The 16,881-nt window shown below is 43.2% G+C and overlaps 1 protein-coding gene across 4 annotated transcripts in view; it reads left to right on the top strand.

Moving 5' to 3' along the window:
* The window catches only part of AP2B1 (adaptor related protein complex 2 subunit beta 1), an 81,269-nt gene that overhangs the window by 14,591 nt on the left and 49,797 nt on the right, over nt 1-16,881 (top strand). For all 4 annotated transcript variants that reach the window (XM_075518380.1, XM_075518383.1, XM_075518384.1 and 1 more), the window contains exons 6-9: nt 8,176-8,366; nt 10,516-10,737; nt 11,620-11,740; nt 13,961-14,056. In XM_075518380.1, coding sequence (XP_075374495.1) covers nt 8,176-8,366; nt 10,516-10,737; nt 11,620-11,740; nt 13,961-14,056 — 630 coding nt within the window. The remainder of the gene's footprint in view (nt 1-8,175; nt 8,367-10,515; nt 10,738-11,619; nt 11,741-13,960; nt 14,057-16,881) is intronic.

Consider the following 16,881-nt stretch of genomic DNA (forward strand, 5'->3'; position numbering starts at 1 on the left):
GGCATAGCACTTGTGTGCTGTCCAATAATATGTCATGTTTTACACCATCTACACATCACAGTTTATTGGGAGAAACACTATTGTGAATCAATATGGTGTAAACTGAGATCACATAACAAGCTGATGAGTAAATACACTAAGTGTGTGGAATATAATTAAACTCTTTTGTTGTGCCTGGTTTTTTTTTTCCTTTAGCATTTAATAACCTGCACTAAGAAGGGAATCTATTGAGCTCTGACAACTAGAGGTGGCAAGATCCGTCTGGATCTAATCAGAATTCCCTCTAGCAGTATTGAGTTTCTATAGTTCACAGACTAGACTAAAAACCTATTGATATAAATCACAGTGCTTTCTTGTCTCTCCTGCTGTGACTGCAAGCCATGTAGGTTCCTTCTCTGCCAGCCAGAACTTCAGGGTATGTTTGGGCTTCCTGGATGACCTTATGGAGGAAGAAGGTCCTCATTTTGTTCTTTTTCCTACTAGCTGGCAAGCGGTATGTCTTTCTGAGACCATGTACTGCGGAATGAGCCTGCTTAGAAACAGAAGCAGCTTTTGCCTCCTGGGCTGTCCTTCGCTGCATACTTTGCAGGAATTTTATCCCTCTTTGTTTGTGTAATAAGGCTGAGAAATGAGTCCCTTGCTGAGAAACTGTTGGTGGTCCTCTGAGTCCCAAAAGGACTTTGTGGGAGGCAGTCTGGGATGTGGGACTTCTCTTATACAACAGGGAGTGGAACATCACCTTCTTCATAGGCACAGGAAAGCACTTGTTCCTCATGGGGAAACCCGGACTTCTCACAGCTGTGTTTTTTCTCCTCTGCAGCTGATATTTTATTTAGTACAAGGAGTGAGCCACCACTGCTGGATGAGTTCATGATTCCTGCGCATGAAGGTTGTAAGGACTTGAAAATTCACACCCTAGTATGGAGCTGAATATTGCTGGGAGCTGTGGGCTGTGCCTCTGCATCACGTTGGAGGCTGCCTCCAAAATACCCTGGCTGCCTCACTGGCCATAAAATGTCCTTCTTTTCAGCCTAGGTGTTGCAGAATGAAGGCTGTATCTTGAAGTCCCCTAACCATGTCTGTGTTGGTCCTGTGTGTGGTTTGGGGTTTTTAATCTGTTTGTGCTGCAGGTGGAGATAATGTTTCCTTCTGGGAGACACCTGATGGCATTTGTAGGCATCAGTAGGTGGAATTTGTTTACCCAGTGTTGGATATGTTACAGTGAATGAGACCTTTGCTCATGGGCTGATGGAGAGTGGTAGGCTTCACTTTGGGGCTCTTTATAGGGCGTTCCTGCTCTTTACATAAGGCTGCCCAGGAGGGAGAGCAACACTTTTTGCAATGTAAGCAGGCAGCTGGCAGTAGCAAGCTGGAAATTAAATAGGTAGAGGTTGCAGAGGAGACTGTATAAAACAGTGGCTATGCTAACGTATGTGGTGGGATGCTTGAAAGAGGCAATGTGGGAGATAACCAGGGGAGTTCAGAAGCCAGCTTGTGTGTTTGTGTTGCAGCAGTCAGGCTGCAAAGATTTAAACTGGGGGAGAAGGGAGAGCTGCCATCCGTAATCGATGGCACGGCTTCTGGTTAGCCACTCTGACTCCACTTGCTCTGCCTGTGGAAACCCAGTTTAGGCTTCAGGCTGAGCTCCTGCAACTGCTTCTCCAGAGGAAGGCTGCAGTCTGACTTACTGAGTAGCTAGTTTTTTCTCCAGGTTGTCATCCTAAACAGGTCTGAGGGAATTTCAAGCCTGTATGTGGGACCTGATTTTTTTGTTTGTTTGTTTGTTTTTGGTAGGCTTGTGGATGAGGGATGCTGGTCTTGAGCACTTTCTGTAGAAGCCATGCTTTTCCTTGCCTTTTAAATACTAGCACTCTGGCAGAGAGATGCAACGAGTTTGTATGATAATGCATGAATTTCCATGACTCCACGGAGTCTGTCCTCCCAGACCCCTCATTTATAAAGCTTAATTGACAAATTCATCCATCAGAGACCTGTCTCTTTCCAATTACTGCCACCAGTATGTGTCTAATTTCCAAAGCGTTAGTCTTGCCGAATAGATCATTCCAGGATCTCTAATATTAATCAGAGTTCTGGGGAATTTTGTTGACATGTGTCTAGATGTTACATTTTCAATCGGAACAGACACTTCTAGCTATTGACAAGCACCATTTATCACGAAACACTGTGGCTATGATGTTTTGTAACTCTGCACCCCCTTTTTTTAGGGCTACAGAAGGTTTTTGTTGATGCTTAGCTGGTGCTTCTTTTCTAAATAGCTGCTTGGATGAGAGACAGCCCTGTTTGCCACTGGATGGTGCCAGTGAGAACCTCTGCAAGGAAAATTGCAAAGGGCTTTACAAAAAAACCTGCAAAAGAAACCTTCCTGGTGTGTGATAGGTGCCTGATCCAGGCTGGGATCAGACCACGGTGCTTTCTGGAAGAAGCATAGGGGGTTGCAGACCCTTGGTGGCTTCCTATAGAGCTTAGTTTCCTGTACTGGGGGGCTCAGCTGTACCAAGGAGAAACCCTTTGTGTTGGAGTCATCCCTGAACAGCTTCTTGCCCACCTACCGCAAGAGGTTCAACAGTTGGGGGAAGTATGGTTTCCTGTCTTACAACTAACACATTCTGATTTTGCAAGGACATGAGAGCAGGAGTGGTGTTTTAGTCTGCCACAAAGTGGCATTTTTCTGCAGCGCGTAGTAGGAGCAGGGAAGTGCAAAAACCAGTTAGGGCAAGCACGCTGTGGGAGGCATAACACTTTGACTTCCCTTCCATTGCCACCTCCAGAAAAATTCATCCCACTTGCAAAAAACAAGCATGAGATATTCCCCACCCAGGCAATTTTCGGGACGTTGTCAGGAGCTGAACACATATACAGCAGTGCGGTTCCAGACTTTTAAGCACTAAAGTAACAACCTCCTGCAATGGAATTAGTGGAAGATGAATGACTTACCCAGAGCCCTGGAAATCTGTCACAATTAAGGCTGAACAGGTGAGCTGTTACTTTCCAAGACTATTCATAGACTGCAGATGTGTTAGTCTCCCAGGGTTTTAATTTAAAGCCGTACACATTACATGCATTAACAGTGTGAGAGGGTCATATAGGCTCTCTGACTTGCCTGCTTAGGCCATTTTAATAGTTCATAGACCATTTCTAGGGAAGCGAAGTAAAAGGGCAGCTTGTAGATGAAAGATATAATTAACATGAGCAGAAGCAGGGGTCCTGTACTCAGGAGAGAGAGCTTGTCTGTGTTGATTCTTGTTAGGGACCTTTTAGGCACACGGCATCATCTGTGGCCGTGAAAACAAGTGGCCCTGTGTAAACACGCATCCATGCAGATGCCCCTAATATCCCATCTGGGAGTCTGTGCTTAATGACACGAACGTACCATGCAAGCTCAGCGTGCTCTTTGAAAATGTCAGCACCTCTCCGTTCTTGAAAACATCACGTGGTGCCTGGCTCTCTTGAGGGTAGGAGCCTCCAGCTATGTGGGGAAGGCTGCCTTTCCTCAGCATCTTTTCAGAGCCTCTTAATTTTTCCTCCTTTTCTTCATTTTCTCCTCATTTTAATGGGATGGTAAGCCAGAGGTTCCTGTTTTAAGCAGCAGAACGTTGTATTTCATTAACTCCATTACACACTTGGTTTAATTTCCAATTAGCCTGGGATGCTAGCAAAATAATCTGATTGCTTTGACTGTTTGGCGTTCTAGATCTGCCTAGCTTCCCTCTTGTCCCCCCACCCCCTGCAAAGCTTTTCCGTGTGGGTTGATAGGCAGACACTCGGGTTTTCACCCACCCCCTTTCCTCCTTGTTGATGTATTTTATACCATTTGCTCTGAGCTAAAGATTTGAGCTGCCAGAAGGAATAACTGGCAAATCAGTGTACCTACCTCTGCAGCTCTCCGTGAGGTCGGATCTGGTCTCTCTGGCTGCAGAGGGGGTTTGTCTGTAGGTGGGTTTAAAAATGTTGGGTTCTCGTTAAATCTGTAATGTAGTTTTAAGTGCAGGGTTTGGGGTTTTTTTTGTTTTTTTTTTTGTTTTTTTTTTGTTTTTTTTTTTTGTTTTTGGTTTTTTTGTTTTTGTTTTTTTTTTGTTTTTGGTTTTTTTTGTTTTTTTTTTGTTTGTTTTTGTTTTTTTTGTTTTTGTTTTTTTTTTTTAATAAGAGTCTGTGAGATTTAGTTATCTTCATCCCAATGACACTTCTCCAAGAATCTAAATTTGTTGGGAAATTCCAGCCAAAAAGCAGGTTATTGTCATTCGGCTCAACTGTGCTCTAACGGGATGTCGCTGTGACTGCATTTGAATAATGTTGAAGTGTACCCAGGGTGTACTGATTTAAATCAGCAAGCCAGGGACCTATTATTATTATTATTAAATCTTCAATCTGCTCTGCATTTGTACTTCCTAGGTGTTTTTTTAGGCTGATTCTCATTGGTATCTGTCAGCTTAAAGATGGTGTTCTTAATTGCGAGTCAAGCGAGGCATTCTGCCATGGAGTTAACTTATAAGTTTAAGCTTTTAAAAGCTTTTCCTGTTCATTAATTGTTTGGGCTTGCATATCTTTGGCTAGTGGGTTGACCTCAGGTTTTTTTCATTATTTTTGAGAACGAAAGACTGTACTAGACATTAGTTTCTTGTCCTTTTAGTCTCCTTCTTCCAATCTGTGAAATACATTATCCAACTCCTGATTTGTTTCTCATCAAAATGAACTTGTTGCATGTTTTGAAAAGCAGAGAATGCTTTGTCTGCTAAGGAAGCTTATGGCTTTTTTTCCTCAGCCAAGGTATGGCATTGGCTGTGAAACTTCTCCAGTTCCATGGAGGATTTTGTCCTATACCACTTGTAAAGCTTTAGCTTTACTTTTAGTATGTCCCCAGCAAGTACATCATCATTGCTATTTATTTTCAAGGTAAAAAACCCAACCTGTTGTGTAACTTATTTTATCACTTTGTACCTTGTACTTGCTGTTCAGTGCAGCTGGACTTCACTATCTTGTGTTGCTCTGTTAAGGAAGAAGTATCAACCAAGTTGAAGACTTCAGGTTCAGCTTTGATGTTGTAGATTTTCTTTGGCCAAAACATCTTTCTAAATATTTCTAATGACACTTGTGTGACTGCCAAAGTATATACTAGGTTACAAGGTGATGTAATACGTGAATTGGTGTTGACTGGTTCTTAATGGACTTTTTTCTATACCTGAGTGATAACTGTTAGTATCCCAACCTGTGGACAACGCTTCAGTCTTTGTTTACATGTTGCCTGAGCCATCAGTTAGAGCTGTCAGCAAAGTAGGAGTCGTTGTGTACTGGAATGAAACCATGCAGTGCCGGCTTGTATTGCTCTGTGTTCCTGCCTCGTAATGAAGCCAATGGCAGTGCCAATGAAGAGAGGTGAGCGTGCATACTTGAACCAGTGTTTATGTTGGACTGGTTCCTGAAATCTGTTTTCATTTCAACTGTGCTGCGGCTGTGTAAAAAGCCTTGAAGATGCTAATTATTTTTGTTGGCATACCGTAACATATCAATATGTTCAATGGGAATCGCCAGCAAGTACTTTTTTTTTTCTTAATAAATGTTGCTTAAAGTTTGAAGATATTCCCCATCCCTTCCCTTACCTCCTTGTCACCAAGTTGACAGCACTGTTCTGCTAAGGTAGAAGATGAGGACCAGCTGTAATTGTGGACTATGAGATTGTATATCCCAGCCCATCTGGCAGAACTGAGCTGCCACCAAATGTTTTGCAACCCCTTCCAGTCCTTTTTTTTGTAACACCCGAGGAGACCACAGCCCATACTCTTAAGTGTATCTTGCCATCTGATACTCTTCTTCATGGATGCTTTTAATGGAAATCCAACATCTAGTGTGTTGCCATGTAGAGTCCCGTCCTCGGCTTTGATTTGGACACGTGCATTTATGCTGCCATGCTAGTTCCTGGAAAGAGCGCAAAAAGATCCTAAAAGCAAGACCTTGTTCACAGCCAGGTCTCTGGGTTGGAGCTGCTGTGTACCAGGCAGCCCGTGGTAACAGCATTTCTGTGCATCCTTTGCCTGTGGCAAACTCAAAGTGATAGACTTCGCTTACTCTGCAAGGAAAGAAACTTAAGTGCAGCTGCTTTGACTTGTACTTGCCCCAGGGTTTAGGATACCCACACGGCCCAATTACTGCAATGAAGGTAGTGCCTGGCAGTGTGAGTGCATTTGCCAAAGCTCAGTCCTGTTCCTTAGTACAACTGACAGGTACCTTTCTGCGATGCTTTGGCTCTGTCACTTTTTTTATTACTTCGAATTTTTTTTCCAAAGTCCTCATTCCATTTTATAAGTGCTTTTTCATAATGGTTTTGAACTTTTCAGTTGCTTTTATGATTTGTCTTCACTTGTAAACTTCCAAAATATAATGAAATTAAAACTGTATTTTACTTCAGTTTTATGCTGTGTCACATTAACCATTCAGGAATTAGGCAAATGAATGGGAAGAATAAGCAGCATATCTTAATAAGTTACTCATTAAAACAGTACAAGAAGACAGCAGTTCTGATTGCTAATGATTTTGGTGACAGAAGGCTCATTCAACTAATGAAATTCATAAAAACTTGGATCACAATCCTATCTCTGACCTCTAGGTGTGAAATGCAAAACAATCAACATTACTGTGCTTGTGCAATGACTTTGGAATATATTGTTTTAATGACAAGCAATGATGGGAATAATGCAGAGAATTTTCTGGTCGCACTGTTCTTGTTTTCAGTATACTGCATCAAAAGCATCTTTAGTCATCCAAAGAATCAGACGATTTTAGATAAGATGTTTCTTTGCCTTAATCCCATAGAAAATAATGCTATAAATCTTCATTTTAGCACGTATGAATTGTGACTTGGGCTGGACATGATATACATGGTAAAATATCCTGAAAATGTCTTTTCATAGGGTATATCAGTTTTGTGTGTCAAGCTCAGGCTTAAATCCCTTTTCTAGTTAGTTAAAAACAATAAAAGACTTTTTGTCTCGTCTGCGAATTTTCTGGTTTTGTCTATATATTCTGCAACTCTTCTATCTTAAAAATCTTCACATGGCATCTGTTAGAATAACTGTTGAACTTGAGTATGGAACTAAGAATTAGAAATTTGTGTTGCATTCCCACTTCTCGCTCTTGTCAAGCTGGACCCTGGACCTCCTCTCTGCTTCCTTTCGTCCATTCTTAGAAAAAAGAAGACCTTATATAGTCTTAAATGTAGCAAGAATATTTTCAGTGATGAGTTGTGCTGGAGTGCTTGCTTTAAGGGAACTCAGTAAAGCAGACAAGTGGATGCTATGGAGACTATTTGCAATTGAAATATGTGCTATTAAAAATTTAGTAGGAGTTGTCCGTTTTAGGGACATGGTGTGTTTGCTTTCAAACTGGGTGGCCTGACAGAATTGCTACAGAGCTGAAGGCTGCCTGGCACCTAAAATCTCTTACCGAGGAGATGGGTCTTCTCATTTCTCAGATTGCATTAAGCAATGTGCCACGGGACTGCCAAGGGAAAATTAGGCAAGAGGCATCCGTTCCTGAATGAGTAGGGCAATTAGAGGTTTTGAGACCTTGACTATATCAGTTGAGCATCTCCTGGAAGAGGGGGGAGATGATGCCTACTTGAAGCAAGCCAGGGTGGAAGTCTGGAGCCTGCAGGAAGGCGAGATGTTCTTGTTCCATGTGGGCACTCTGATGCCATCTCTAGGTCCCTCCAAAGTCTCTTGTGAGGTCCTGGTCCCAGGTCCCCATTCTGTCCAGAGGCGACTTTAACTTTTGTTTATCTTCAACAAAAATACTTTCAGGTTTGTAATTTCTGTAGCAAAATGCTCTTTGCACCCATGCTGGCTTCTCATGTTTCCTGTGTGTGTCAGCAGCCCACTCCTGCTGTGCTGCTATTCTTTCACTTCCTCCCCAAGAGACTCTTCAAATTTTGGCAAAGAGCAAGGTTACAGCCAAGCTTTGGGCTCTCCAGATTGTTGTGAGGTTGTACTGGGTCCCTGAAGGCTCGGATGACTGACATGGCTGCTGCTGCTGAGCAGCTGATAGCGCACACCAGGATCTCCGTGTTTGTTTCCCATGTGTAACCCATGCTAAGCCCAAGTTAATCCCTGCCAAGCCACTGATGGCGTGCTAGCAAAGAACGCATCTTCTTTTCTCTTCTTCCAGGTGGTAGCGAACGCTGTGGCTGCCTTGTCGGAAATCAGTGAATCGCATCCCAACAGCAACCTGCTGGATTTGAACCCTCAGAACATTAACAAGCTGCTGACAGCTTTAAATGAGTGCACGGAGTGGGGCCAGATCTTCATCCTGGACTGTCTGTCCAACTACAACCCCAAGGATGATCGCGAAGCTCAGAGGTATGCTTGTTCCTGCTCTTTGCACGGGCCATTTAAGGTTATTTGATAGCAGGGCACTTGCAGGCTTCTGATGGTGTTGCAACTCTGAAAAGGGCTTGTAATAACTGGGGTCTGTTCAGGTCTGTAACAGCAGAAATGAGACTTGAAGTAAAAGAGGTTTGAAACGGAGGCAACTTCTGGTAGTTTGGACTGATGCTGGAAACCTGCCTCTTTCCTTTGCAGAACCACTTTCTCTATTTATCGTTAGTTTTTTTTAAACTTTTTTCCATTTAAAAGGCTAGTTCTTACAGGAACTGGCACTACTGAGAAGGGATCAGCCTAAGACCAAAACTATAATGATGGCTGACCCATCTGGAAGCATTGTTTGGAGGATTTTCTGTTTTAAAGCAGAGCTTTCAAATCTGGTTTTGCTACTTTGAGAGGCAAGAAGCCCGTATAGGTTTGGGGACCTCCAAAGCACTGCAGGTCTGAAACTGGAATATTTTTCCCAACTAAAAACTAGTCTGTGATATGATAGAACTGACAATAAAGGTAAGAAATTATTTTTCTTATCACTCCAAATTAACTCTTGTGCTTTTACCTTTAGTTGCAATGACTAAACCTAAATACAAAGACATTAGGGTTTAGGTAGTGGGGTGTTAATTTGTGCACTTCAAGCCGCTGCCTCATCTGTGTCCAGAATCACAAAAAGTCAGATCCTGTACCCAAGAGAACAAGGAACCAGCAAGGAAAATTACTTGGAACAGGGGAATTCTCAGACTTGATGTATTTCATGTAGATGATGTGGAAGAGGAGGAAGGGGCACAAGCCCACATGCAAAATCCTGGGCAGGCCTTTTTGAATTTGATGGGTTTCTTCATTGACTGATTTTTTTGAGGCCCAAGAGATAATCCACTCTTAAAAAAGCCTGCCAGTAGTCTTGCTGATTTTTTTTTTTTCCACCTCCTTCCCTCTTGTGCTCTGTTTCTGTGCCAGAAACAGATATTAATGAGTGCTAGAAACCTGCAGAGATCTCCAGGGTGTCAGGCCAGTATTATCCTAGCTTTGTCAGAAAGGGACCGCTGGTTTGAACAACTGTGAACATGTCCCAGTTCCTTATCCATAATTCCTCTGAAGAGTGGTGTATAAAACTGGATGGGCAGTAACTACTTTTACTCCTTTGTGTGGAGTTTAACTCTTGGAGCCTGCCTTATTTCAGATAGGAGAATGACAGCACCTAGTTTTATATAGTGTTCTCCTTCACAGCAAGGCTGGTGTCATTACCCCTGTGCCTGGAGAAACTGAGGCACAGAGCGATGAAGCAGCTTTGGCACGCCAGGTGACCTTGGGCAGCGGCAGCTGGGGACTGCCCCCGGCATTGACTTACAGACTCCTCTGCTCTTCACTTAGCCATGCTGCTTCCCTTCCAGGGTGGCTGAAAGCAAATCTTTCAGGGAAAGAAACTTTGAGGCACAGATGGGAATAAGATTGTTCTGGGTTAGCAATATGCAGGAGGGGGTGGGAAGAAACTTGACAGATGCTGTAAGAAAGACCATATGAACCCAAACTTCCTCTCTGCTTGGGATGGGTTGTTTAGGATGCTGTTGATTATAGGATTCACTGAGGCGAGTGGTGAAGCTGAGACTTGGGAGGGTATTTAGGTCACTCTTTCCCTATATCTTCAGAGTAGCAGAAACCTTTTTTTTTGCAGAAACAAATGGTTGAAATGGCAGCAAACCCCCCCAAGCAAGCCAGAAGCATGTATCGCCTCTGAATGATTATATGGGGGCTAAAGTGTTTTTCTGATAGCTGTTTTGTTAAAGTTGTGTTTGTAAGTGACAGACGAGATCACAGAAATAGAGAATACCACCAGGCAAAGGCAGAAAAAGTTGATAACTGAACATGCGTTGGGACTGTAAAGCTGAGAGCTGGAAGAGTTCCTGAGCTAACTGTGGCAGGAGAGAAACTTGAAGCTGTGAGAGAAGTCGTTCTTGCTTGCTTCCTGCTGTGTTCAGGAAAGTAGGACTTGGCCTGTTCTTTGTGAACAAAACCAAATCAAGGAAGTGTCTGAGGAAGCTGTTTTCAGCTAAATCTCCTAATTTCAGATAAGAACTGAAATATTTGACGTTCTGAAATAAATGTGAACCCTTTCTTACTCCTCTGTCTCCAGTATTTGTGAACGGGTGACCCCTCGGCTGTCTCACGCCAACTCGGCAGTGGTGCTGTCAGCGGTGAAGGTCTTGATGAAGTTCCTGGAACTTCTTCCCAAGGACTCTGACTATTACAACATGCTGCTGAAGAAACTTGCCCCTCCACTGGTGACCCTGCTGTCTGGAGAGCCCGAAGTTCAGTATGTTGCCCTGAGGAACATCAACTTGATTGTGCAGAAAAGGTAAAGCCTCACAGGGGTGTTATTCCTGGGTCGTCTGATTATCTCAGACCTTCAGATATTTCCACATGCACAGCACTTCGTTTAATCCAGGGTCAGATCCCTCGAGGGATGGATTAGACACTTATGACTCTGGTAGCCTGAATTAAATTTTCTTCACAGCGTACTTGTGATACCAGTATCATACAGTATTTCTTTACCTGCCTCTCTCTTCACCACCTTTTTAAGAGCAGTAAGAACTACCCTCTCATTAGACTATAAATCGGATTGCAAATAGGAAGGAGGGTGTAACTGTACAGTTTGTAGTGACCTGTAGAAATTCAATGTGCCTATGCTAGACTCTTCAGCATAGAACCACCAGGCTGGTGACATACTGATGTACAGTGGGTTGTTTTTTTCACCAGTTTACTTCCACGTGCATGTTTAAATACTGTTGTTCCTTGCTGGAAAGGTGGGAGAGGTTGGATAGCACTTTGTGATTGTATTCAGAGTTACTGTGCACTGGCATCTTGCAAGTGAGAGCAGAAAATGAGTTTGTAGGTGGGTTTTGCATTGAGATGAGGATGTTATTCTTTCACTGAAAACACTGACGTCCACTGACTGCAGTCGTTGGCTCAGCAGTTCAAATGGAGGAGGCAGAGATGTAGGCATAGTTAGAGAGACTTGAATTTTGCATTTTGTATTTAAACAATTTTTTTCTCCAGCCTTCTAACTTTCTGAAAATTTTTCTTCTCGTATGTTTGTTTGCATGCCCTGGACACAAAATGACACCATTCTGTTTCTCAGTGAATGTTTGGGGTCTATCCTAACCAAAGATATCTTTGGTTAGGATAGACCCCATTGTTTTTACCAGTCTTGAGTGAAACAATGTTATGTTCCCTCCAGGCCTGAAATCCTGAAGCAGGAAATCAAGGTGTTCTTTGTGAAGTACAACGACCCCATCTATGTCAAACTGGAGAAACTGGACATCATGATCCGCCTAGCTTCCCAAGCAAACATTGCCCAGGTCAGCTGAGGAACTTCTGATGTGTTCTGCATGTGTTCTGGGGATGGAAAACCCTCTCCTGGTCCCTGCATGAGGATGTACACAACTACTGCTAGTGTCGTCCTGGCTTTTAGGCATCACTGTCCCTGGCCTAGTGCTCTTTGCAGCTACTTAATGGGAGGTGTTGGAGTTTCCTCCATAATTTAAATGTTAATAGCATGGTATGTCTTGCATCGTGACCGTTAGGTAGATCTTGTTTTACAGATCACAATTCCAGGAGGAGAGCTGATGTCTCCTGTCAAATGAGTCACTGCTAGTGCTGAGGTTGGAATGAGAGGCTTGTTTCAAGTGAGAGAGGTGTGCCTGTAATGGAGGCATTCAGAAAGGCCAAACATTACTGAAGTGTGAATTTCAAGTGTATTAGTTAAATTGTTAAACCCTTGCGCTGACACTCTTCAGAGCTAAAATAACCTTTATTTTGCTTAACTTGCTTCCAGAGTAAAAAATGCACAAAGCTAAAGCTAAACTGAATTGAGACTGCTTTACAGTGTAGATTCTCCTTGGATTTGATGTAGTTTTAATCCTCCCGATTCCTTTCTTAAAGGAAGTGTTCTAGCGTGCCACTCTGGCCACAAGACCTAACACTAATGCAGAATGATTAATGCCTCTGGTTAGTGCTATTATTGTCCTATCCTAATTGTCACAAAGAAATTTCATTTAATGTGACATTTTTAAGCAGCTCTCTTCAGCTCTCTCCTCTGATGTTTTTTTGGAACAAAGCAAGGTAATTCACACCCTTTTTGTGCTGGGGACATGGAAAACATTTTAAAAATCAGTTGCCATGAGAATGTATTCAGAATTTTCTATTTACCCTTGGTAGGCTCCAAACCAACTTTAATGCATAATGTTTAGATAATGCAGGTTGTTTGGATGAAAGGCAGTGGTGTCTGGAGGGCAGAGTCTGGGACTGGGATCTGCAGACTAATGAATGAATCTCCTCCTGGTTCTAAAGCGGCATTCCTAAAAACAACCCAGGCTTCATCAGAAATATGTCCTGAGATGAGACCCAGGGAGAGCAGGCTTCTACCCACATCCTCCCTGTGTGGAGCCTCTTCATCTCCATGCCCGTTCTAGACCAAGGCAGCAGACTAGTTGAATCCGAGGCACTCAGACTTGGGCAGTATTTGAAAAGCATAAGCTACTAAACCAGGGTTTTCTAAGTACTGTGCAACACAGATCTTCCAAGGAAATAATAAAACTTCAAAACACAGATGTCCTGTCTACTCCTTGCAGATTTATTTGTCTGCAGTCTGGCCCTTCAAGGCCTCTTTATCTTGTCATTGTTCTGAGCAATTGGCATTGACTAGAGATTTTTCAAACAACTGTTTCGCTTTGTGCTGTTCACCTCTCCCTTGCACTCTATTTGTGACATCACGATGAAATCCCTGATGTCATGTTTGACATGAGAAACTAAAACAAATGAGATTTTGAGGAAATATAAATTGCATAGGGTCTTTTATTAAAATAATTTTTTCTAAGCTAAGTGATTTGTTTAAGACAAAGTAGCTTTTTAGTTAGTGGTCCCTAAGATCCTAGTGGGTCCTGGTTTAAGCCCTTGTTCAGTTTCCATTAGCAAAGAAACTGAGACAAAATAGTAAATCTTATTCTTAAGAGGGGAAATATCTCCACACTGTTGTTAATCTCTGTATAGGTGTTCCAGGGTGTCCTCAGATCTCCTCTGCATCCTCCTTTTGGATCCAGCAGGGATCCAGAGGTTCATCTCAGCACAGAAAAGGAGAGATCAAAAATGGTTGTTGCTGAGAGCTTTGCATACAGTGAATGTAGAACAATAAGTACAATAAACCGTACATAAAATCTGTGTGCATGGATGTGAGCCCTACTTGAGTATATTTTCAGTGTAAGAAGTAATAGCAACATTTAAGTTTGGCAGGGCTGATTTTGTCCCCAGCTTTTGATCAGGGGAATTTCAAAATAATCTAGACTGAGCCATCTTTTGGCTTTGGCCAGCCTAAACCAACTCTTGCTGCCTAATCCAAGCCAGTGGGTTTCAGAGATAGAGACTGATTGCAGAGTTTGACTGTGTTAGCTTTGAATGTGTGTGGCCAGCTGTGGAAGAATACATCCTGCTTGTGTTCTGGTATTCAAGTAACATCAGTTGTCAGAGTGGGATGTTCTCTCTGTGTGACCCCAGGGACTCACATCAGTGCGCTTTCTCTGCAGGTCCTGGCAGAGCTCAAGGAATACGCTACTGAGGTGGACGTTGACTTTGTGCGCAAGGCTGTCCGAGCAATTGGGCGCTGTGCCATCAAGGTTGAGGCAAGTATCTGAAACTTGAGGTTTTCTGTGGCTCTGTGTCTTCAAAAACAATGATGGGCTTTGCCATCTCATTCCCACGTTACACAAATTTTCTTTGCTCCTGTGTTGGCAATCAAGTGACCTGGATACATCATGCTCGTGGGCAAAGCCCCAGCTGAACAGTAGGGCTTGTGAGCTCCAGCTGAGTACATCACAGGAAGGTGGTGTGCTCCTCTCAGACCTCAGCTTGCAGGCAGAGCAAGGCAGCTAAATCATCCTTGATGGAATACTTTGTTCCACTGAAGCCAGTACAGTAATGACCACTTATCCATGAGGACCTCCTTTAATAGCTGTTGCCTGACCTTTTGAAGGGGGAAGGAGAAGAGATTGTGCAGAGGAACTCAGTATTATGAAATGTTTTGTGTCCCCCCTGTTCCAGCAGAATAGAACACGTGCATAGATTTACAGAGATCTGGGGCACTTAAGTGCAATTTGCACAAGCATAGAGTGACCCTATCTGCTTATCTAGTGTTAAAGGTCCATATAGCTTGTAGCTTCATTTGGAGTGTGATTCCCATCTAAGTTCCCAAGAACCTCTGCAGTTATCCAAAACAACAGTCTGAAATGTCCTCTGCTGGTTGAACATCCACCAAAATGCTCGTAATAGAATATTATTGGGGGATTTTTTAGCGATGTCCCTGTTAATTTCCCTGTAAATGAATCTGGTATGCCTGACAGGAGCTCAGAAAGCCTGTGAAGAGAGAGAAGACTTATGCTATGGTGTTGGTACTTTTCAGTAAACTGATAACCGAGTGCAAAATGTCACATAAGTGGTCTAATTTCAGCTGAGCTCATTTAGCTTTTGCTAAAGTGTGTTCCCATGAGCATTGCCTGACAGCAGATTTAAATAAAAACCTAATCATGCCTGGCTGAGTATAGTGTCAGTGCACAGGTTTCCCTTGTTTCAGCTAAACTACTGTAAGTCTATGTAAAGAGGACACCAGCTTCTGTCCTCTTGAGAGAATCGACTGCCCATGCAGCCTTCCCTTCCTCCTTTCAGCTCTTCAAGGCTTATCACTGCCATGGGCTTTCTTTTAAGCGTGACCCTTGTGTGCAGGCAGGAGGCTGTCTGGATGGAGCCACAGCAGTGACGGTAGAAAATGCTCTTGAGCATGGAAGAGGGCTACTGAGAAGTTAAAAGGAAGCTGGTGGCAGCCCTTTTTGTAGCGGTGCTTGTGCTGGGGAGTGAGACCTTGCTTTAGTTCTCAGTAGGGTCATTCTCGCTAGGATTTGGCCGTGTGTCTGTCCTAGTTTCACATGAAAGGTGGTGTACTCCTGCAGTATCAAGGTGTCTTTAGAAGTTTTTACTCTTTCCTGCCCTCATCCCTTACACTCTTTCTTCCCATCCCTGATACCGTGACAGTCATATTAAATACACAAAGGACTAATAATAATGTCCCAGCAAATTTGCAGTGACCCTCTAACTGTGTAATTGTGTCTCTCAATAAGCAGTGTTAACCTTGATTTTTAGCAGTGCTCCTTTGAAGACACACTGCAGCTAAAGATGCTGTCTGTTTATTCCTCTGACAAGAGCCAGGTTTAAAAAGGGCAAATATAGACCAACTCATTACAGTGTCCTCATCTCTAGGTTAATCCCTGTCCCCAGTGCATCTGTGTTTACTAGAGGCTGTTTGCACTGTGAGTTATGACTAATGGAAGAGCATTCTCTCAGCCATCAGTGTCCAAGTTCCCAAGGCTTAGAAATCTGCTTTTTGACATAGGGCACAGCTGGCAGGAGCTGTTGATGAATGAGTATTCACAGGGAACCTCAGCTCTGCCTTGAAGGAGCCTACCTTTTGTCTAATTGTCTCTCCTAGAAGAGCAAGACAGTAAATAATTTTGTCTGCTGTAGAGCAAGCCTGGCATTACCTTTGCTGCGCAGAAGTGCATGGTGCTAACAGCAGAGGTGTGCTCTTCTTGGAAGTGTAAGCAATACCCATGTTGAGTAGCAAGGCTGATGGATTTTGCCCAGGCTTAAGTAGTCATATTCGTTTGGGGGATGTCAGAACATCATTTTACATGGATAGACTAGCTGGGCTCAGAGGTAGCTTGAGTGTGTCTACAGCAAACTGTATGGTGTCGGTAGACTTGACAGCATGAGGTGAAGGTATCTGGCTTGTGCATTGGTTTGCTCCACTGACAGCACTAGATGAAGAAGTCATCTGATGCTTTGATTGTAAGGAAACAAAGTACTACTCCTATGGGAAAAGGAAATGAAGTGGATGCAGTAAGAACAGTGATTCCTCTGGAGCAAAGGAGAAGCAGGAGGAGCCATATTAGACGGGGATTTGTCTCAGTCCCAGGAGATTCTGCCAGCAGCCCAGTTCTTAGAAACCATTGAGGCTTATGGCTGTGAGCATGGTATATGCTACTTCAGTAATCTTGCGGGCTTTCATTTGGTTTCTACAGAAAAACAAATTGGTTGGTTGTCCTTCCTCACTCCACCTTGAGAGCTGTTCTCATTGGGGCACTCTTTCATCAGTTTGCAGAGCACTGCAGTCCCCAGGGATGCCCACCTTCAAATAGCAATGTGTTTACAAGGGATGGGGTGAGCTGAGATGTATTTTGTTACAGGGAAATTTTGTTAGAGAGGCTGCTCTACTGTGCGTGTGCCCACATGACTGCTCACTTTCCAAGGGATTCTTGGGCTAAAAATCAATACTGCATATTTCAAAGTGCATGTTGTGCTCTTCCTGGAAAAATCACACTTTGAAGTGTCTAAAGAAAAGAAAAATAAACCTTAATTTGCTTTTCCTTGAATTCTGCAGCTCTTTAAGCTTTGCTAG

This window comes from Mycteria americana, chromosome 15 (genome assembly GCF_035582795.1).
Source record: "Mycteria americana isolate JAX WOST 10 ecotype Jacksonville Zoo and Gardens chromosome 15, USCA_MyAme_1.0, whole genome shotgun sequence".
Classification (NCBI taxonomy): Eukaryota; Metazoa; Chordata; class Aves; order Ciconiiformes; family Ciconiidae; genus Mycteria; species Mycteria americana.